At 35.6% G+C, this 24,392-nt stretch overlaps 1 protein-coding gene across 1 annotated transcript; it reads right to left on the bottom strand.

The window, feature by feature from the left end:
• Positions 1-379: 379 nt before the first annotated feature.
• On the bottom strand, positions 380-24,384 carry LOC119500636 (TBC1 domain family member 8). The gene is made up of 21 exons (XM_037790469.1): positions 24,096-24,384; positions 23,481-23,687; positions 17,744-17,854; positions 17,502-17,620; positions 17,177-17,405; positions 15,610-15,850; positions 12,096-12,303; positions 9,854-10,051; positions 8,278-8,427; positions 7,998-8,148; positions 7,680-7,894; positions 6,936-7,053; positions 5,548-5,833; positions 4,355-4,511; positions 4,134-4,232; positions 3,960-4,028; positions 3,608-3,878; positions 2,492-2,557; positions 2,307-2,393; positions 2,103-2,212; positions 380-1,110 (listed from the first exon to the last, which is right to left on the bottom strand). Exons 2-21 carry the CDS (start codon positions 23,605-23,607, stop codon positions 724-726), a joined length of 3,399 nt encoding a protein of 1,132 aa, XP_037646397.1. The 5' UTR covers positions 23,608-23,687; positions 24,096-24,384; the 3' UTR covers positions 380-723.
• Between the last annotated feature and the right edge of the window lie 8 nt (positions 24,385-24,392).

Here is a 24,392-nt window from a genome sequence, read left to right as displayed (position 1 = left end):
CAACGATAATAATAATAATTATTATTAATAATGACTTACTGACATTTATGATAAGAGACTTAGAGGTGCATTATGGAGGATTTGGCGGCATCTAGCAGTGAGGTTGCAGATTGCAACCAACGGAAACTTCTCCCGTGTGCCAAGCGTGTCGGAGAACTACAGTGGCCGATGCTCCGTATGTAGATATAAACGGCTCATTTAAGGTATACACTAAAAATTATATTCCATTTCTGCCAATAGATCCCGTTAATTCTTACACACTGGCCCTTTAATGGCTTATTAGAAATTGAGACACTCGTTAATTACCACCACCAGAGTCACCAGAGATGTTTCACAACCTGGTTAAAGTTAATCAAATTAATGGCTTATACAGAGTTAGTAAATTATTGATCAACCTTTAATAAACACTTTATATAAGAATGTATTGACACAGTTTAACTGCAGGCATCCTGGTGGTGACGTAAAGAAGGCAATAATTAGTTTTTCCAGCACAAAATGATCTAATGTCGCCGATACCGGCGAGTCGACCATCACATGGCCTGCTGCTGGAGATTTGGAGCTTGAAAACTGTCTTTTTGGCTCAAAATGTTCTGAGTTCAGAGAGTCCCAGGCTGCTGACAGTCATACTATTGATTTAGTAAATGTCACAGATAACTTTAAGGCTCTTTAGCTTCCTGGCTGCATCCTGATTTTGTGGTTCTCAAATTTGGCTTCACATTGGAGTCATCTGGTCCCTTGCTGCAGTGTGAGCAGACCGGCCCGCTGGTGATACTGCTTCTCCTTGGCCTCTGTGATTTTGGCGGACAGATCCACAGGCTTCTCGAAGAAGTTCACCAGCGCCTGTTCGGTGAGCAGCGACGCCAGGATCTGAGCGTAGCTGACCGTCCACTCATCGTCCTGTGCTGTTGATCTCCCGTCGCCCCTGCTGGCGTCGACCCCACCAGCTTCTTCAGTGGTCACCTCTGACCCCGAGCTCTGTGCACGGTGGCCGGCCTCGCCGATCTGCAGCACCAGACTCGTCACGGTGGCGATGGCATGGAAGAGGTCGTTCTCCTCCGGTTCCCCGTGGAACATGCTGTAGAGCGTCTTACAGAACTGGATGAACTCGCGCTGCAGAGGAAGAGATGGAGAGAGTTGATATCAGTGTTCATCACATGATGTCATTTATTTACATTAACTATGAGATAACTCAAATTATTAAACATTTTTGATTAATGAATCTATAAGTAAAAAAGTCATTTTTCCAAGCAAATGTGCTTTTTCAAATATAACAATTTGCAACTTTTCTGTTTTATCATTCAGTGTAAATGTAATATCTTTGTGTTATGGACAGTAGGTCAAGCAATTTAAAGACATCCCCATTGGTTCTTAGAATTTTTTTTATATTTTCTGACACGTTATAGACTGTTAATTAATTGCAAATTAATCCATAAAAATGTCACAAAAAAAGTATATAGTTATTGTATTGTATAGATGGTTGTAAAAAATGTAATTAAATGTCATAGTATAGTATGTCATAAAAAGTTCCATAAAAAGTCATCGTATAGTATGTCATAAAAAATGTCATATAAAAATCATAGTACAGTACGTCAGAAAAAATGTAACTAAATGTCATCGTATAGTATGTTGTCAAAATATCATGAAACAGTCATAGTATATAGTTTCTTTAAAATGTTATACATAAACTAAGAGATTGGTTCTTAAACAATTAGCCAACATATATTAGTAGACGGACAAAAAAAATATTTTTTTGGCATTTTTTGACGACATACTATAATATGACTTGTTCATGACGTTTTTGATGAAAAAGTCATAGTATAGTACGTCATATAAAAATGTAATTAAATGTCCTAGCATAGTATGTCATAAAAAGTGCCATAAATAAGTTATATTATAGTATGTCATCAAAAAACTCACAGTATATTGTGTCGTAAAAAAATCCCATTAAAAGTCATATTATAGTATGTCCTCAAAAATGTCATAAAGCAGTCATAGTAATCATAGTGACAGAGACTACATGCATACAGACTTTAAGGGTGAAGTAAAGGAAGCATCACTTAGAGATCACGTAGTAAAGCACTAGTGCAGCGTGTTTCCAGTACCTGGTTCATGAGCTTCAGAGGCTTCTCCACATCCTTCTCCCTCTCTTTCACCAGATCCTGCAGCATCTGCTTCAGCTGCTCCTGGTAATCCTTCACTTCACCTTCATCACCTGGAGGAACACATATTTAAATCAACCTTTAAAACACATAAAAGCTGCTTGTGCGTTTAGCTAATAATAAATGACTGAGTGTGTTTGCACCGACCAGAGGGCAGATTAACGTAGAGGGGTCTGTTTGTGGACATCAGGGGGCTCTTCATCAGAGAGGGGTCATCCTCACTTTCTGTCAGAGCTGCAGACACACACACAATAAAGTAAATCAGTTAATTACAGCCCCGACTGCAGCTAGAAACTCCCCATGACTTCCATCATATTAACAGAGTGAATAACCTGGTGGGATGTGCAGACGGTACAGCAGCCTTATTTTCTCATTCAGCTCTTCACAGTACAAAGTGTCTGAGAGGGAGAGAGAGATAGTAAAGGGTTAAAACAAATCACGTGCAACACCTTCTCCTGTTTCAGTCTTCGAATCATAATACAGTGACACAGGGAGGCTTGAAGGTCTTCGATGCATCTTTATGTAAAGAAATGTCTGTTTTATACTCCGTTGTTTTTATAATGTGACTCAACAGTGTTGAGCTTTTAACTCAAATCATTTTTATCACATAGAAGCAGCTTCACAAATAATCAGGGGGCAAAATTGTCTATAAATTCAAGGTATTTTCCCCATAAAACTAAATCAAGGGGGCAAAAGAAAATAGTGTGGTTGTGTATGGACAAATTTCAAACATCGGGGGCAGAAATTATGGAAGACGGAGCCTGCAAAAATTGAGAATAAATGAATAAATAAATAAATATGCCATTAAAAGTAGCAAAAATAATATAAAAAATAAATGTAGTCATTAATTGAAAAACATTTGACATAAATTGATATTTCAGTTTTTTTTATTTATTTATTTATTTGCCTTTGTATTAATTCCCTTATTTATTTACTCTTCTGTTTAATTTCCACTTTTATTTATTCACACATTTATTTTAATGAATTCGAAAGTGTATTTATTTATTTTTGCATTTATTTTTATTTATGTACTTATTGTTATGAATTTTAAAATGTATATATTTATTCTTGCATTTATTTTTATTTATGTATTTATTTTTATGAATTTTAAAATGTATTTAATTATTTTTGCATTTAGTTGTATTTATTTATGTATTTTTTTTTTTATTTATTTTTAAATGTATGTATTTATTTATGTGATTAAGCATTTATTTATTTATGCATTATATATACTGTATGTATATATATCCCCAAACTTATTTATCTCTGTATTATTTTTTGTGATATTAAAAAAACAGACTTGGTCTGTCTCTGAAGCTATTATTTCTTTGAGAACATTATAATTTTGGATCCGGGATCAACTCCAGTGCCAGCTGCTAAAATACTCTTTTATGTAAGGGATCATGTGTGTCTCAATCTGCCGTGCTTCTTCCTGTCCGTCTACCTACCCAACCAGCCAGAGAAATCTTTGAAGGTGACCAGGGTGTCGCAGTCCTGGTCCAGTAGGGTGAAGGTTCGGTTGGCCAGCGTGTCGGCGTGCTGGTTGTTGCCGCCGGGCCACGGCGCCAGCAGCCCGTACAGGCTCTTGAACTGGGGCCGGTCCAGTCGGTACTGCCGCTCCATGTAGGAGCGACCGGAGTCACCGTAACGCCACGCCGCCGCCTCCGCTGCCGCCGCCGAGCTGCTGTCACCCCAGTACAGACTGATGAAGTGCTCCGTCTGGAGGGGGAGAGGAAAAGAATTATGAACCTCAAATTCTCTAAATGTGTTGATGAAACTGGAGGAGGGATGAGAAGATACCTTGAAGAGGTCGTAGACGTCGGACAGGTTCTCTGGAGAGATGGAAACATCTGGATTCACCACCCTCAACTGCACAGACACACACAGAGGGAAGAGATGGAGGTCTGACATGATGCTGAACTCTTACGTTTTAAAAATCAGACACGGTGACATTTATATTCTCCGTGTGCTCACAGCGTTTTCTTTGGTGGTGTCTTCGTGAGACTGCAGCACTCGGATTCTGTGTCGACAGCGAAGCCTCTCGATCTGCCTCACCGTCAGGTCTCCGAATTTCTGACAGCAGGAAACACAAAGAGTTACTGGAATGATAACCGATGCACAACTACTATATTAAAATCACTACGTAAAACTCAGTGAATTAAAGGGTGAACGGCAGCCATTTGTGTGCATCTCACCTCGTAGGACTCGTTGATGAGGTCGGTGATGTTCGTGTGTCCCACGGTGGAGATATCGCCCCCGTCGCTGCTGCTGGTCTCGTCAGCAGCAGGCGGCGAGGACGGCGGCGAGGACGGAGGACTAGACGACACCTCACTTCCAACCTGGTCCAGAAAACTGCAGAGTAAAGAGGGTTCACATATTCAAACACAAACGTAATCCCATTCGCTCCATTCATAAAAAAGGTTTAATACATGAAACCAGGTTGTAAATGTGCAACAGGCTCCTCTCTCTGATTGGCTGTACCTCTTTTAATAAATTAGAGAGATTTAAAAACACAATAACAGCTTCCTTTTAATTAACATTTAAGGACAAAACCCACAATAATAATTTTTACAGCCATTTCTACATATTTATGATATATGTGCAGCAAAGCAGCTCCTCGTAGTCGCTGAATATGGAGTCACAGGAGTGCTATAAAAAAATTAATATTTAAAAAAATAAGAAAATAAACGTGGAAATATAAAGACAATAATGAAATCTAAAATAATTATTATAACTATTTTCATTTATTTTTATTTTTTTTGCTCATTTATTTCTCTATATATTTATTTATATATTTCTAAAAATATTTATTTATGTTTTGCATATAAATTACTCTATTTTTATTTAAAATAGAGTATATGTGTGCAGGAATTGACTACTCAGCCTGGGCAGGAAGGCCCGCCCAAAGCCAGTTGATTGACAGCTTGGCCCTTCAAGAAATAGCAAAAGCAATAAGGAAAAGAATCAGGAAAAACAAAAGGGATAAAAATAAATACATTACAATTAAATATAAAAAAAAAAAATAGTAAAAAACAACGAATAAATCTGAAAATAAATGAAAATGCTAATGATTATTATTATATATTTCATTATTTGTCTTCCACATGTATTTATTCTTTCATTTATTACTCTTTGTATTTTCACATTTTTAAAAAAAAATTGTATGGCACTCTTGTGACTCCATAAATGAATAGTTACTTGAATCATTAATACCTAAAATTAAAGATTTAACCACATAGGATTTTTTTTTGCCATACAGTAGACTGCTCCAGAGGGAAACACCAAGAGTACAATATGCAACACAGCCATAAATTAGCTAATTAGTTTAAATGATATTTTTTAAATGTCTTTCATTTTGAGTAAAACTATGCATGTCTGGTGTATCTACCTGGCGAGAATCATGAGTGCCTGTCCGTCGTCAGTACTGGCGGAGAGCTGAGCAGCGTTGGCATCCAGCGCCGCCAAACCCAGCTGGAAGATGGCTTTGATTCCGTGGTAGAAGAAGCAGTCGACCACGCGGACGGCGCTGTGGAAGGGCAGGACGCTGAGGAAGAGGGTGAGGAACCAGGAGAGGGAGACGGAGGAGAGGGTGGAGAGGTCGGGGACGTGTTCAGCCAGCTCCGGCAAACGCTCCCGGATCAACTCCTCAAACACCGACTGGTCCACCTGAGCTCCTGTAAAGAGGGGATAACGGAGTCAAACAGGCAACAAGCATGGAGGAGTGTGTTAGTGGAGGTCTGATGGTGTGGACGGGGTTACAGGGAGGCTCCATGATACAACATCTCAGTTATCAAAATGATGAATGTTTTTAATGTTTGTCTGCAAAAAAACAAAAACAAATCATTAAACTTAATTTTTTTTATTTAATTTACTATTATTATTATTATTACTATTATTTTTTTTTCTCTTTTTATTATTATTATAATTATTTATAATTTTTAATAATTTTATTCTATTATTTTTTATTAAATTTTTTTTTCTCTAGTGTACTTATTGTGTTTGTTTCTAAGCCCAACCACTTCAAAATTGGTTTATAAACTATTGTAATTACAAACTGTAAATTGCATATACGAAAACAATCTCGAAAAAAAGGGGAAAAATAAAGTATAAAAAAATTAAAAATAAAAATGAAATAAAGTTTGACATGTTGCTGAAACACAAGCAGGCATACAGAAAAATTAAAATTGGCAAAATGTATTAATTAATTAATTAATTAATTAATTAATTAGCGTACAAGGAACTTGCTTTGGTGTATTGGTGCATAACATAATCATAAAAAAAGATATTTAAATTAAAAATAAAAGTACAAAAATCAATAAACATGAATTTAGAATAGAAGAAAATTACAATACAAATACTATAAAAACATGCATTTAGACATAATGTGTTACACATATTCTGACAAAGGATAAATTCTTTGTTGTTTTTTGTTTCTTCTGTGTTATTATATAATTATTAACACTAATAGAAAGATAAAATAACTCATACAAATTCTCAGAACACAATCACATGCCGTTTCAGGGATAAACAGAAACATGTGGATATTAAAAGGAAGAGGAAATTGGTTCAGAAGCGCCTCGCTTGTCATAAATAAACTGCTTTGACAAACACAGGAAATGAGCTCTTATTTCAGAAGCCTAAAATAAGCCTTTTGGGTTGTTTGGTGTCTGAAAGGAAGACAAAATAAACGACACAACACGCTGTGGTTATGTGACTTTAAACAAGGAGCAGCTACTGTAAATTAAATAAAGCTCTTTGTGACCCCTGACCTCTCACCTATGACCCTGCGGTTGAAGTAGTCGGGGAGCATCCTCTCACAAACCGCCACCAGCAGCCAGAACGCTTCTTCTTCTTTAGCGTAGAGCAGCAGCACCGACGCCAGGATGTTCATAGACTGGACACAAGGGAGGAAGGTCAGAGGTCATTATTAGCATGGAGTTTATTATTATACAGCATGTAGCCAGGAACAGACTTTTATATTGGGGGTCAGCAACCTTTACTATCAAAGGAACCATTTTTGGCAAAAAAAAAATCTTTCTGGAGCCGCAAAACATGTGATCATTGTGATGAAGGTAACACAGTTTATAGTCTAAGTATATAGTATATAAGTCTAATGCAGTGAGGGCCAAAGAGACAATGTACTACGGAGTGTTAGGGCCACATTGAGGGAAAAAATATCAGAGATTTCCAGAATAAAGTCAGAATATTACGAGAAAATAGTCGTAATATAACGAGAATAAAGTCAGAAGTTTAAGAGAAAAAAGAAAATAACACGTAAAATTACTACTTTATAATATTATGACTTTATTCTCGAAATCTCCAATTTTTTTTTTCTTCCCCAAAGTGGCCCTAATACTCCGTCGTACCGTCGTCACCGGGAGCCACTGGAGAGGAGCTGAAGAGCCGCAGGTTGCTGACCCCTGGCCCAGCCCTACTGCGATTACAGTAAACCCCATACTGCAGTAATAACTGTTCAGTCACATCATTATCTCTGAACTCCCCCAGACCATCAGCTCCTACCTGACAGTATCCGATCTTGGGGTTGCGGTGAGCGTAGGCGGTGAGGACGCGTCTCAGCGCAGCGATGCCGGTGGGGTTCTGGAAGGCGGGATGGTCCGGCAGAGAGCGGTGAAGGTCCCGCTCTATCTCCTCCGTGGCCAGGCTGCTGTGACCCATCGACTTCTGCACCAGGCTGGCGTAGTAACCCCGGTGGGACTCCAGCTCTGAGGACGCGTCTGCATAAAACAAACCACAGGAAGAGATACGGTAAATAAACAGGTTGTGTTTAAGATGCTGATAACCTTAACATCTACCTTAACTCCTCCATCTCTCTCTTACCAGAAAGTGTCATCCACAGCTCCCCTCGCAGCGACTCTGGTATCCCCATGGCAACAAGTCTTTGGATCTTGTCTGTGCGGAACATGTGGACGCCGCGACCGAACTCCGAGAAATGATCCTCCCACAGACGCTCCTTCACCTTCTCCATGCTCTATTTATATATATATATATAAAGACACAGCAGATATTCAGATGTTGACTTGTTTCAAATCCTCTGACTTAACTCCATTTAAATCCATTAACGAGTCGTTGGCAGATGAGATAAGAGACTCCACTCCACCTTGTTGCCGTTGGTTCCTGGTTGGTTCTGGTGGAACGCCGTCATCAGAGCCTCGCTGTTGACGGTGTTACGTAGAACCTGCTCCTCTATCTCCTCTTCATCGGAGTGGCCCGTATCGTAGTAGAAGGTGTAGTACGGCGTCGGGGCGCTCTGAGAGGAATACAAAAATAATACAGTTGTGAAATGATGTTCATGATGGATGACCTCTACTGACGGAGTCTTATGTCTCTTTTCTTATGTGCCCTTTACGCAAGGCTAAACAAGTGTATTAGCTGCGTAGAGAGTGTTATAAATGTCCTATCTACTTGTATGAACAGTAACTGAGGTTCTTTTTCAAACAATAAACCGACATATATACACAGAATATTTACAAAATGAAGGCGATGTCTGAAATCTGTAATAATCCTGCCTTCCACAAATGTATATTTTACTTATTCTATATTTATGACTTTATGTCTTTGATTCTCATTTTACTTTACATATTTTATTGAGTATTGTTGAAGGGAACCACAGACCAAAGATTTTCATTGCCAACGACTGCTTGCTGTAATTGGAAAAAATCGTGCAGAAATAAAAAAATAAATGCATAAATACATATGTAAATACATACATTTAAAAATGAATAAAAAATAAATTAAATAAATTTGAAAAAAAAGCAAAAATAAATTTTAAATAAATAAAAATAAATGCAAAAATAAATAAATAAATGCATAAATACATATATAAACACATACATTAAAAAATGAATTTAAAATAAATAAAAAAGCAAAAATAAATTTTAAATGAAAAAAAAATAAATGCAAAAATGCAAAAATAAAAAAATAAAGAATTGATTTAAAATTAATAAAACATTTAAAATTTTAATTTAAATTTAACAAGAGTAAATACAAAATTGAATTACTACAAAGATAAATAAATAAAGAAGCAAATTAAAACAGAAATATAATTTTATGTCACATTTTACCAATTGATTAATGGCTACATTTATTTTTAATATTATTTTTTGCTCTATTTAACTACATGTATTTATTTATCAAGTAATATATTTATTGATTTATTTATTTTGTTTCTCTTTTAGTGACTGGTCAGCTTAAATGTTGATGGGTACATTTCTTATTATACTGTATGCTAAGTTCCCGAAAAATCTGGATAAACAGGCAATCCAGGCACTTTAAATCTTAGACCAAGTGACAGCAAGGAATGAAATATTAAAAAGCCTTTATTATAGTGGCTAAATAATTTAAAAAGATAATATAAAAAATAAATATAATATATATATAAATCATTAAAAAACAACCAACCACTATAGGTCTTGGTTAGGATGGTCGAAACATGTTGGCTTTTTTAATAATTTAGTGACTATAATAAAGGCTTTTTAATATTTCCTTCCTTGTTGTCACTTGTTCTAAGATTCTGGACTGCCTTCCTGTTCATCCAGATTTTTCCCTGATTTGCAAGAGCACCCAACAAGTTTGTGATCTACAGTTCTTCCAGAAAAATCAGATCGTTCAGAGTGAAATTAACGTTAAGTAGATGGAAAATAGAATATATGAAATAATAAAAACATCGCACGTACCACACTCCTCTTGCCGTCTCTCTTGCTGCGGAACATGGACTGTTTCCACTGCACCGCTCTGAGCCTGGAGTTCAGGTTCTCCACCAGCTCGTCTCGGTCGTGCAGCTCGATCAGCTGGAAGGCCTTCTTGGTCCGGATGCTCACGATGACGGGGTTGGGAAGCACGCTGGTGCTCTCCGCTTTCTCTATGGACAACACCTGGCGACAACATGGAGGAAACAACAATCAATTGAAGTACTAAAACACCAAAATCAATTATCACAATATGAATTAACTTTGCTTCTCAGATCATCAACATAAATAATCTAGATTTAAGAAATATCAATAATGTGACAACTTCTCCATGACACGTTGCTTTCATACTAAAAGTGTATTTAACTTAGAGATAAGAGATAAAACAGTTACAGCTCAGCTCTGCAGGAATGAAAGAGACTATACGAGAGGTTGAAGAGAATCTGGAGGAGCAGAAGGGGAATTCATCTTTATTAGCAGTAACAGATTAAGTGGGAGGAAGTGATTACACTTTTCCAAGACAATGCTCCAACAGAAAACAGAGGAAATGGAGGATTAAACTGCAGCAGTGGAGGAAAGACGGCATGCACGAACAGACTGGCTGCTAATCTCTGCTTTCACAACTCAAAAAGGCCGAGAGCTTCAAACTAGGGCTGTCAATCCATTCAAATATTTAATCACATTAATCACACAGTTCTTATCTGTTCAAAATGTCCCTTAAAGGGAGATTTGTCAAGTATTTAATACTCTTATCAACATGGGAGTGGGCTTGTTTTATGCAAATATATGTATATATCTCATTTATTCTTCTGAATTTCACTGGAAATAAAAAGGCCACTTCAAAAGTAAATAAAAAAAAACAACGAATACAAGGAGGTTTTGCTTGTAAAAAATTCACTTGGTAAGATTTCTTGAAATAAGATGTAATACATATTTAGGCCTTTCAAGATAAAAAGAAATCTTGAAATTAGCCTCTAAAACTCATTTTGAGCTTCATGTCACTAGTATTAGGACGTGTTGTGTATCATAATGAGCCTGTAATGCTTCACTTAACAAGATATTCAAGATGAAAAACAAGTCCCTATGTCTCACTGAACTAGTGTGACTGTTTTATATGAAGTGTTATGATATTTTTGACTACTTGTGTTTCTGCAGTGATTTCTAAAAGGTTGAACTTGTCCTTTAAAGCTAAGCAAACATGCAAGCTGTCTATCATTTCCCCTCTACACTATAATGTGTTAGAGTGTGAACATTATCCAGTCGGTGTTACTCTTTAACCAGCAACAGGCAGAGTAAACACAGACTGTTTAACAAACTCACCTAAAATACATTATAGGAACTAAACACAGAAAGTCTCTCTGATTAAAGTCACTCAGGACGAAGAGGAAGCGGACCTGAAACTGTAACGTCACTGATTTCATTCACTAACAGGCTGGAAAAGTCAGACGGGACGAGGAGAAATGTTTCTTTTTAGGCAGCTTCTTCTGCCTGAAGATGTTGTCTCTCATCAGTTTTCAGCATCCCAAAATTCCTATAACACACCTCTCTAACGGCGGTTGGAAAATTTTACCAGGTTTCTATGCTCAGGTGGTCATAATTAAATAATAAAAAATACATCACATGACCTGGACCAATTAACTTTTGCTGCTCACTTCCTGTAAACCTTTACAGTCAGTATTATATGGCTGTAGTTCAGCTGTATAATTCATAAGACCTAGTTTATTTGAGGGAAATGTTAGACTTGAAGAGAAGCACCATCTGTTAGACTAGAAACATACAAATTGCGTAATTGCTTTTCCCCATGTTGTCCATGCATCTGTTATTATGTTTTTTATTTGTTCCCAATCACAATGTTGTTTGGTTACGATTGCCCAGAAATCATTATAGATATATAAATCAATATCCTCCTCACAAACACTAACCACACACATCCACGCAACATACTTGTCTTTTTTTTTTATATATTTACTGTATTGTTATTGTTATTATATATATCTTGTCCTAATTGTTTGTTATCACTATGATGTAGTCATATTTTTTCTTTATATTAATTTTAATCTCAGATAAGCCCAGTGGATTTTTTTGCCTCTTCCTGCACTGTATATTATTCATTTATTTTTTTGGTTATGTTGTATAGTCTTAAATTGTGCAAAGCAAATAAACAATAAACAATACAATAATGCCTCATGTAGACCACCTCAGGTTGGGCTCACTAGCCTGGGTACGGTACCTCTGAGAGGGGGATGAGCAGGATGCAGTTGCCTTCCTCTCGGCTGGAGAAGCACAGGTAGCTGTCGGTGGTGTAGAGGGTCCCGGCCGTGTGGCAGCGGGCGTGTGGCGTCCACACCGAACAGGACGCCACCTCGTGGAGTCGTTCGCCACGGGGGAGCCGGAACAGAGCCAGGACGTACTCCCTCAAAGCCTGCTCCTCGAGGATCCTGGGAGGAAGATGACACACAGATGTAGCTTGGTAAATATGGAGTCATAAAAAAGAATAAATCTGTAAAAAATAAAAAATAAATGTGGAAATATAAAATTAAATAAAATAATTAATAAGTAAATAAAAATGTGTGGAAATAAAAAAATAAATAAAAAAATAAATAAGTAAATAAAAATATGTGGAAATATAAAAATAAATAAAATAATTAATAAGTAAATAAAATGTTTGGAAATATAAAAATAAATAAAATAATTAATAAGTAAATAAAAATATGTGGAAATATAAAAATAAATAAAATAATTAATAAGTAAATAAAATGTTTGGAAATATAAAAATAAATAAAAGAATAAATAAGTAAATTAAAATGTGTGGAAGTATAAAAATAAATAAATAAAAGAATAAATAAGTAAATAAAAATGTGTGGATATATAAAAAGAAATAAAACAATAAATAGGTAAGTAAGAATATGTGGAAATATAAAAAGAAATAAATGAAACAATAAATAAAGGGAAATATAGGCAGAAGTAATAGGAAAGAGAATAAGGAAATATAAAGGGATGAAAATAAATAGATAAAAAACAAAAAGTGTGAAGAAAAAAATAGGAAAATGTATATACAATAAATAATTAAATAAATACAGATGTTTTTAATATAAATGAATACATATATACACAAATAAATGTTTTTTAATTTCACTTTATATTTCCAGATTTTTTTATTTACTTATTTATGTCTCTTTAAATAACCAGATTTTTTTATTTACTAATTTATTATTTTATTGATTTCTCTTTATATTTAAACATTTACTTATTGTTTAATTTATTTCTCTTCATATTTCCAGATTTATTTATTGATTTTTTTTATTTCTCTTTATATTTCCCGATTTTTTTATTTACTTATTTATGTCTTTTTAAATTACCATTTTTATTTATTTACTTATTTATTCTTTTATTTATTTCTCTTTGCATTTCCACATTTATTTATTCTTTTATTTATTTCTCTTTATATTTCCACATTTAATTATTTATTCTTTCATTTTTTCTCTCTTTATATTTCCACATTTATTTATTGTTTACTTTTTATTTCTCTTTATATTTCCAGATTTTTTTATTTACTTATTTATGTCTCTTTAAATTAGCAGTTTTTTTTATTTACTTATTTATTCTTTTATTTATTTCTCTTTGTATTTCCACATTTATTTAATTATATATTCTTTGATTTTTTTTCTCTTTATATTTCCACATTTATTTATTTATTCTTTGATTTTATTCTATTTATATTTCATTATTTATTTTCTTATTCTTTTACAGATTTATTCTTTTTTTATGGCATTCCTATACCCGGACACAAAGCCGCAAAAAATGTATGCCTCTCATTCACTTTTACTAAAAACTACATTAAATAATGGATGTTAGTGTGGTGGAGAAAACAACGTTATAATGGTCGCGCTGTGCGTCTGTATCGATATGATTGGACATCGTTAGTAGTCAGCTGGTAGCCAGGAAGCTGGTGAATGAGCAACTGGTGGTGAAGCATGATGGAAGCAGTTGATGCCAATCAGCTAATGAAAGCGTGACTTCAGTTCTGAACTGAACAAATGCTCCATTTTTGGAAACGTTGAACAAAATCCAGCATGAAAGATCCCGGCAAAGTCACAAGAACAACAAACACACAGAGAGGAGATACAACACAGTTTGTCTGTTGTTATGCGTGATGATTTACTACAGAACAAGGCTAGGAAGTAAACTCAAAATAAAATCTAATTTGAAGCCTCTGCATTTATTTATTTTTCTCTATATTTCCACATTTATTTATTGTTTTATTTATTTCTCTTTATATTTCCACTTTTATTTATGTTTTTTATTTCTCTTTAAATTACCAGATTTTTTTATTTACTTATTTATTGTTTAATTTATTTCTCTCTATACTTCCACATTTATTTATTGTTTTTATTTATTTCTCTTTATATTTCCACATTTATTTATTTAAAAATAAATAAAATAAATAAAATAAATAAAATAAATAAAATAAATAAAATAAATAAAATAAAAATAATAAAAATAATAAAATAAATAAAATCTAATTTGAAGCCTCTGCAAACACTGTCCTTTAGTCCTACTGTACAGTATATCACCACCTGGACAACAACATCATGTGACTTTATTATGTATGTTCTAGTCTTCTTCCACTTCCACTGTTTACTCATAAACTCCTCCATCTGGTGAGTAAAACAAACAGACCTGAGAGCTGCACTCATTTCACTAGCTTTCTGTGTCCCTTGCATCATGTACTTTTTTTCATTTCTTTTACTTCCTTTTTTCAGTTTCCATCTCTTCACTTGTATTCGCTCAGATCAACCTTATCTACTGTAAATACATCTGCTATTCAAATATGTAGGTATTGTGGTTTTGACACCAACTCATACATCTGCTCCGTAGCTCGGCGGTTTACTTTCAACTCTACTTCCTGTTATGGTTTTGAGGTTTTAACAGAGACAGAAATAATTAACCCCGTACGTCTCAGTGGCATCTGAGGAGGAATGCTGCATGTGAGTAAAAGTGCCTTCTAATCAAGGTCAAGTACGGTTCGTTGCAAAATGATTTACAGAAAACATACAATAAATGTAAAAACCCCTGACAACAAGAAAATAAAATAACAAGACGATGTCTTATCTCTGCCATCTGTTGAGGCTTATACACATGTCTATAACTGAAACAGAAAGTTTAAAGTATTAGGGCCACATTGAGGAAAAAAAATAAATCTGAGATTATGAGAATAAAGTCATAATATTATAAAGTAGTAATTTTCCGACTTTTTTTCTCGTAAAGTTATGACTTTATTCTCGTAATATTACGACTTTTTTTCTCGTAAAGTTATGACTTTATTCACGTAATATTACGAATTTTTTTCTCGTAAAGTTATGACTTTATTCACGTAATATTACGAATTTTTTTCTCGTAAAGTTATGACTTTATTCACGTAATATTACAAATTTTTTTCTCGTAAAGTTAGGACTTTATTCTCGTAGTATTACGACTTTTTTTCTCGTAAAGTTATGACTTTATTCTTGTAATATTACAACTTTATTCACGAAATCTCAGATTTATTTTTTTCCTTCAATGTGGCCCTAACACTTCGCCGTAATGTTTTCATCCTTGATGTCATCCATTAGCTAATTAAACAGATATTTATGAATTCACCTGATACTTGAGCTGAAATGTGCTGAAACAAACAAGATGTTAAACTGACAGCGTGTTCACGACGAGGCCGTCAGAGAAAGCAGAACCGGCGCTGACTAACTGACCTCTTGGTGATGCGAGTGGGCTGCTGCAGGACTCGGTCCAGCTCCAGGCCTTCGCTGTCCAGCAGCCGCCTGAGGGCGATGTCAGCCAGCTGACCTATGACCCCGAACGCCTCGTCCAGGTTCAGGAACATGGAGAATTCCCTCTGCCGCTGCCGCGTGTTGATCCGGATGGCCTCCGTCATCAGACTGGTGGAGACCCGCTCCAACCGCGTCACCTCCGCCCAGGGAATCACGAACTTGACTGGAGAGGAGAAAAATATTATTACAGTACCGTAACCACCTTATGGTCATCACGTGTTTCCATCCTGTGGTCAAACTAATTTATATGAAACTTTTCTAATAGTAGGAAACAAATCAAGCACAAACCTCCGACAACTCAAAGTGTAAAGTTTGTGAAAATTCAGTTGCTAATTGTGAATTAAAAGATGCTACAAGAAACATACTTTTGTGTCGCGAGGATGAAAATTAGTTTTAAAAAAAGACCTGAAATGATCTGGAAGACTTCTCTCCTTGAATTATATCTTATACCAAAACAAATAAATGATATAACATAAAAATAAATAAATAATTATTTTAGGGAAAAATAGTAATTTATATGCAAAAATAAATAAACATATTTAAAAAATATATAATACATATATACAGATTTAAATGAACAAAGAAATGTGAAAATAAAAAAAAATGTTTAGAATTATTCTTTTATATTTTGACATTTGTCTTCATAATTCCAAATTTATTTATTTATTAATTTATTTCTATTTTTCTACTTATTTATTCTTGTATTTATTGTTTTTTTTTAAAATAAGGAAAAGTAAAGGGATAAAAATAAATTACATTATATAAAAATAAATATTAACAAAAATACAAAAAAATAGAGTAATTTGAATTCAATAAATAAATTAATTAATATTTTAAATTTCTTTTAAAGAATGAATATGTAAAAGAATAAGAAAATAAATGTGGTGTGGAAATATAAAGAGGAATAAATAAGAGAATAAATATAATAAAATATAAAAGAAGAATTATACACATTTTGATTTATTTCACATTTATTAGCTCATTTATTTCTGTATATATTTATATCATTTAAAAAAAATATTTATTTATTTATTGCATTTAAATTTCTAAATTTTTTATTATTTATTTTTATATAATGTAATTTATTTATTTTCATCATCTTACTTTTCCTTATTTTAAAAAAAAAGAGTAATTTGTATGAAAAAAATAAATGTATATTTTAAAACATCTAAATAAATATATACAGAAATAAATGAAAATGCTTATGATTATTCTTTTATATATTATTATTTGTCTTCCACATATATTTATTCTTTTATTTATTTATCTTTATATTTCCACATTTATTTTCTTATTCTTTTACAGATTTGTTCTTTTTTAGGGCACTCCTAAGACTCCATAGAGAATCAAATTATTCTGCTGGAGTGATTCTGAGAAGTTTCAATGGATGTTTTTGTTAAAAAAAATAAAATAATAATTGTGGGGAGTGACTTTTGTGTCTTTTGGTCTTTTGTTTTGAAAATCAGAGCCCTCACTTTGGTGTACAGACCTTCCTTCCCCAGCAGGAAGGAGTAGAAGGCCACGTGGTTGATGCTGAGGTAGAGGAAGCCCTGCCGAGGCACCCGGCCCTTCCAGCAGCAGCACGAGTAGTACGTCACCAGCTTCTCCGACGAGGGGAGGCCGAAGTGCAGCTCGAACTTCAGCAGCACCTCCCTGAACTTCTCCGGCTCCTCCTCCTGGGCGGCCTGGCGACCCCGGACCTCCTCGGCGATAAGGCCCTGCAGAGGAGGGAAGTCTCACTCATTATATCACTTTATATGGACATACTGTACATCATCAGGATTCAGGCTGATACCGGCAGGTTTCACACCTACCCTGACTTTTCCTTTGACAAAGCTGGTGACATCCTCCTTGTTCTCAAACACAGACAGAGAGTGGAGCAGGTTGTGGAGCAGCCAGTCCCAGTGCTTGTTCACCTCCTCTATGGCGGCTCCTGATAAGAGTCAGATGAGGGTACAGGAATAAAAAAAAATGAGGCAAACCACGACTGTACACAACCAAAACCACTATCTGAGATGAACTTGATGATAGGCGGAGTCTTGATGGTTGAGCTCACCGCTGGCGATCACCCAGCTGATCTGGGATCCGGGGACCTGGAGGAGGATGCGGAACGGCGTGACCCTGGCGTTGGAGTCCAGCACTGTGTCCAGCGCCCCCACCAGGAGACCTGCAGAGACACAACACACAGACAATCAGGGTGGGGTTGAAATTATCCAAACATACCCCACAGAGACCAGAGTCATCGTCCAGTAAACTGTCTATTTTGTGTGTTTAGCTACAGGATAGTATGACCTATAGCAGGCGTTTCCTTGAAGCTGCACCTACTTCTATCTATCTATCAACTGTGGGCAACGAGTTGGAGGTGTCGACTCGGCCTCCAAATTCTCCAGATCTCAATCCAACAGAGCATCTCTGGGATGTGCTGGACAAACAAATCCGATCCACGGAGGCCCCACCTCGCAACTTATACAGGACTTGCTAGATAGGATCTGCTGCTGACGACTTGGTGCCAGATACCACAGCAGACCTTCAGAGGTCTAGTGGAGTCCTTATTAGGCAGGTGGTCATAATGTTATGGCTGATCGGCTGAACAACAACAATGGAGGAGAAATTAATCATTAATAATTCAATAATTAGTCCTCTCTCCCTACTTTACTTCAGCCTTTCCTTCATCCAGAACAACTACTCTACCGGCTGGTGCCGACATTTTTACTTCTGAGGAAATTCGGTATCACAGCACAAAATTACTACAAAGGGACAAAACTACTACAAAGAGACAAAAAGAGACCACACAGAGACACAAAACAACCACAAAGGGACAAAAAGAGGCCACAAAGATACACAAAATTACTACAAGGAGACACAAAATGACCACAAAGACACAAAACTACTACAAAATAGACACAAAGTGACTATGAAAAGGGGCAAAACGACAACCAATAGACACAAAATTGCTACAAGGAGATACAAAATGACCACGAAGAGACATAAAGTGACACAAAGTGACTATGAAAAGGGGCAAAACAATCACAAAGAGACAAAAAGAGATCACAAGCATTTTTACTTCTGAGGATATTCGGTATCACAGCAAAAAAAATCTACACCTTATTGTCCTTATGTGTTTTTTGATTAACAATAAAGAAGTATCTAAATAGTATAAATAGTCTTTTTTGTCATAAGCAACAACAAACCTAATAATAGCATAATAATAAAGCTTATTCATAAAGCACAAAAATCAGCATAAATGAAGTAATTTGCAAAAACAAATGGTTTTGAAGATACAGTATATATGGTCATATTGCCCAGCCCTACTGTCCATTAAAAGCCTCTGAAACAGCAGTTTGATTCTCATAAAGACAATAAAAGCCTCCAGTGAATCCCGTTCTGATGAATTCAGGTTTCTATTCGGCAGTAAGTCTCTCTGCAGGTTTTATAGGCCGACAACCCTGAAGAAGTTAAATCATATAAACTCAACCTCCTCCTTTCTGCAGGAGAACTGATACCGGTCCCTCTTCCTCTTCTCTCCATGTGGTGTACCAGACCAGAGGAGGCTCTGCTGAACACACAGATACAGATCTGACTGGCTGCCCTCGTCTTCTTCACTCATAACTTTGAAATGCAGGGTTGGACTTTCTCGATAATGCTGCCAAAAATACTTTAACGGTTCAAAGCAGAGCTGGGTGAAAAACTTAGGAGCATTGTATAAAGAAGTGAAACGTTATGGAGTCATAGGAGTGCCATAAAAAAGAATAAATCTGCAAAAGAAGGAGGAAATAAATGTGTAAATATAAAGAGAAATAAATAAAATAATAAATACAGGTGGAAGACATATAATACAATATATAATAATAATTCTAGGCATTTTCCTGTATTTTCACATTTATTTCTGTATACATGTATTTATATCTTTTAAATATATATATATATATATATATATTTATTTATTTTTATATATATTTTATTTATTTGTCTTCCCTGTGTATTTATTATTTTATTTATTTATCTTTGCATTTCCCCTTTTTGCTATTTGCTATATTTTTCTTTTATTTAAATGCAACAAAATAATATATATATATATATATATGTATATATATATATATATATATATATACATATATATATATATATATATATGAAAATGCTTAGAATTATTAGATATTTTATTATTTGTCTCTTTATTTCTCTTTGTATTTACACATTTTTCTATTTGCAATATTTTTCTTTTATATAAATGCAACAAATTAATTACATTGCATTAATTACAAAGATTTTTTTATATAAATATATATATATATATATAATTTATTTATTTTTATCCCTTTCCCTATTGCTTAGCCAATCTGCTGGCTTTGGTCAGGCCTTCCTGCTGAGGCTGAGTAATCAATTCCTGCACAAATATACTTTATTTTAAATAAAGAATAGAGTAATTTATATGCAAAAATATATATATATATATATATTTAAAAATATATAAATAAATATTCACAGAAAAAAAGTGAAAATAAATGAAAATGCTTATAATTATTATTTTATGTTTTATTGTTTGTCTTTATATTTCCACATTTATTTTCTTATTCTTTTACAGATTCTTTTTTTTTCAGATTCTCCATAAAGCGTAACTTCTGACTGAAGTGCTGACTGCAGTGACTCCTACAATAACTGTTGTAAAATAAACTATAATTATATCTACCCAAAATGACCACCCCCGAGCCCTGAATCAGCCAAACTACTATAAAAGAGACAAAAAATTACCACAAAGAGACACAAAACTACTACAAAGAGACACAAAATGACCACAAAGAGACACAAAACTACTACAAAGAGACACAAAATGACCACAAAGAGACACAAAGTGACCACAAAGAGACACAAAACTACTACAAAGAGACACAAAATGACCACAAAGAGACACATAACTACTACAAAGAGACAAAAAATGACCACAAAGAGACACAAAACTACTACAAAGAGACAAAAGGAGACTACAAAGAGACACAAAATGACCACAAAGACACAAAGTGACTCTGGAAAGAGGCAAAGCAATTACAAAGAGAACAAAAGGGGACCACAAAGAGACACAAAATGACCATGCAAACTCTCAGATGTACGTCGCTTTGGATAAAAGCGTCCGCGAAATTAAATTGTAGGATTGTTGTTGTAGAATGAAAAGGGACACAAAATGATCACAAAGAGACAAAAAGAGGTGAAACAACTCTAAAGTGGGTGTATGTGAGAGGTGTTGGAGCCTTCTCCATGTCTCCGTGTCCGGGGGCTCATTGTGTCTCATCATCGGACCATGTTAAACCTGAAGCCAGCAGTATTATAAGCTCTGTAGGTGGAGCGCTGCAGCAGGTGGAGATGTGAGAAGATAAGACCTCCCCCCCCTCCCCAGCAGCAGCAGCTCTTCTGGCTCTCAGCCAAACATAAACCGTATCTCAGAGTCAAAGTCGAGCTGCCTGGAGCTGCGAACCCGGCAGCCTGGCAACACTAAACCATCCGTCTGTCCTCACAAAGACCTGGAGGCGTTCACACCGGTAAACTCTCCGGAAAGGAAGAGTCAATATGAATCACCTCTGATAATGGAGGGGGGATACTGATGTGGAGACACGGAGACTACAGTTAACCTTTATGAAGTATTTGGTTAACACAGAGAGGTATGAAGGAGCTGATCGGCTGCAGATGTTTACATGCCCATCCCTTCTCAGAAATCCAGCTGGAAGTATGTGATCAACGGTGTGTTTTCACAGCCCACATCTCTACAGCTATAAACAACAAGAGTCCGATCTGATCTACAGAACAACAGACGGCTCTGCTCTGCTCTGCTCCAGCGCGGCTCGTAGTTTAATTAGTTAATGTTGAACGACCTGACAACAGGACTTGACCCTTCACCCGTCTCACTATGGGAACAAACAGCAACACGGAGGAAAACCCCGGCCAGGAAGTTCCTACTATTCTAGTTTATGAGACGAGCTCCGGCTCCGGGTTTCCCCACGAGGAAGGAGAATAAAGAAGACACTGTGTAAGAGAGCTGTTGTGGTTTAACGACATGAAGCGTCCCTCGTCACGTTAATCTACTGTACAGACGGCTGACAATGTGTCGGTGAGGACTGTCCTACTGAGAGGAAGCAGAGAGACGGAGGAAGCAGCAGACGACGGTGGGAAGCAGTCAGACGGCTACAGCTGCAACCAGCCCGGAGAATAATCACTAAATACAAGGAACAGATAAACAGAAATATCTGAATCAGAGCGTAGAGATGGCAGCATTATAATCAGCCGACTGACTTTAACACTCTGCAGCGTGTCCTTTCAAATCTGAAACTGCTTTTAAACTCAACCAAAACTAAAACTATGATCGTCTCTCCTGGGTGAACAAAGGTTCCAACTCTTTCTATTAATACTGTTGATGGTGTCTCTATTCAGTCAAAGAGACACAAAGTGACGAAAAATAACCACAAAGACATAAAATGACCACAAAGCTTGTATGAAAGGGAGCAAAACAACCACAAAGAGACACAAAACTACTACAAAGAGACACAAAGTGACTATGAAAAGGGGCAAAACAACCAAGAGACACAAAACTACTACAAAGTGACAAAAAATGACCACAAAGACACACAAAGCGACTATGAAAGGAGGAAAAACAACCACAAAAAGACACAAAACTACTACAAAGAGACAAAAAGAGACCACAAAGACACACAAAACTACTACAAAGGGACTCAAAGACACACAAAGAGACTATGAAATTGCCGGTCTGTGAAATCTTGCAGATGCCATTAGGAGCACCGGAGGACACCTGATTTATTTCAGATTACATGTCTCATGCACTACTGGCAGGATATAGTGACCGTTTCATATCATATCACAGTTATTTCTGGGACGATATATCGTCCACCAGGAGTAGTGATTGAGACAGAGACAGAGACAGAGACAGAGACAGAGACAGAGACAGAGACCTCCTGTAAGGCCTCATCAAAGTGAAACCTCTTTAAAGGAAGTGAGAGAGTTTAGAAATGACTCAGAGGACTTTCACACTCTGTTATAGAAACGTTATGAGTGTCTCTGGTCACAAAGCTTCAGTTGAGAGTTGTAGAGTTACAGCAGTGGTTATAACATCAAGTCAATAGGTTACTATGATCCATGCAGACTCTAGTAATATAAATATATAAACCAGGATCTGGAGCCGGGGGTTTCCAGTGAACCCTGAGTGGAATAATCAGGATTTCAGTGTAGTTTAACTCTTTAATCTTCCTTTATCTCCTTTCAGTCCTGAGTGCTGTTGTTTCTATATCTGTAGTTTATCCTGACAGCTGTCTCTCTCATTGTCTCTGTTTATTAGCCTGTCTCTGCTGTGTTATACTACATTATATTCTGTTATAGCATATATTCTGTATCTTTGCTGGGTTATAGTACATTATTTTGTGTTATAATATATTATTTTGTGTTATAATATATTATTTTGTGTTATAGTATACTATATTATATTATAGTATATATATTGTACCTGTGATCCTGCCGGTGGTCTCTCCTCTGTTTATTAGTTATTATTTAGTATATATAGTATATTATATTATATTATATTATATTATAGGATATTATATTATATTATATTATAGTATATATATTATAGTATATTATATTATATTATATTATAGTATATATATTATATTATATTATAGTATATATATTATAGTATATTATAGTATATTATATTATATTATATTATAGTATATATATTATATTATATTATAGTATATATATTATATTATATTATAGTATATTATATATTGTACCTGTGATCCTGCCGGTGGTCTCTCCGTGTCCTCTCCTCCTCTGCAGGAGGAAGAAGTCGTTGCTCCTCATCGTCACCCAGAGCTTCAGAGCGTTCTTCAGCAGAACCTCCTCCGGGTTCAGCCACATGTCTTCCAGCAGGGAGGGACCTGGACCTGGACCTGGACCTGGAACTGGACCTGGACCTGGAGGAGGACCTGGACCTGGACCTGGTCCATTAAATAATAAATAAATCTCAGATTTCGGGAATAAAAAAAAGTTGTAATATTACGAGAATAAAGTCATAAATTATATGCATATGCCAGTCAGAATATACATATTTGTCAATAATAACAATAATAATAATAATAATAATAATAATAACAAGCTACCACTTAGTCACATTTTTAATTAAAAATGAAGCCCAAAACAATAATAATTAATTAATTAATTAATGAGCCAAGAAAATAAAGTTGACCAAACTGATCTTAAAATGATCAGTTTATATTTATTAAAGGAGCAGCTGATAGAGAGAGATTAGCTGAGGTCAGTCATTGTTTTATATTCCACTAGATGTGAACTAAAACACACTGGCTGCAAAACAACCCAAAAGAAAACAACATAGACTGGACCTGCACCTGGACCTGCACCTGGACCTGGACCTGCACCTGGACCTGGACCTGGACCTGGACCTGGACCTGGACCTGGACCTGTTAAACTGTCCTCCTGCTGGTCCTGGAGCTCTGCTCGGCCTGGTCTTCGCCTCACAGCAGAGGGAGTCTGTCGGGTGGATCCATGGAGACTGTTTCAGACTTCAGACTTCACTTCCTCTCAACAGATTCACAGCAGCTGGAGCTGCACGCAGCCGAAGATCGTCTGTTCGACAGGATCACTCACTCTGTACGAGAATCCCGGCATGGTTTGCTGAGGGAAGA

The sequence above is a fragment of the Sebastes umbrosus genome, chromosome 13 (assembly GCF_015220745.1).
Source record: "Sebastes umbrosus isolate fSebUmb1 chromosome 13, fSebUmb1.pri, whole genome shotgun sequence".
NCBI classification, from domain to species: domain Eukaryota; kingdom Metazoa; phylum Chordata; class Actinopteri; order Perciformes; family Sebastidae; genus Sebastes; species Sebastes umbrosus.
The sequence above is the reverse complement of the archived record's forward strand: the minus strand, read 5'-3'. Positions and strand labels throughout refer to the sequence as shown.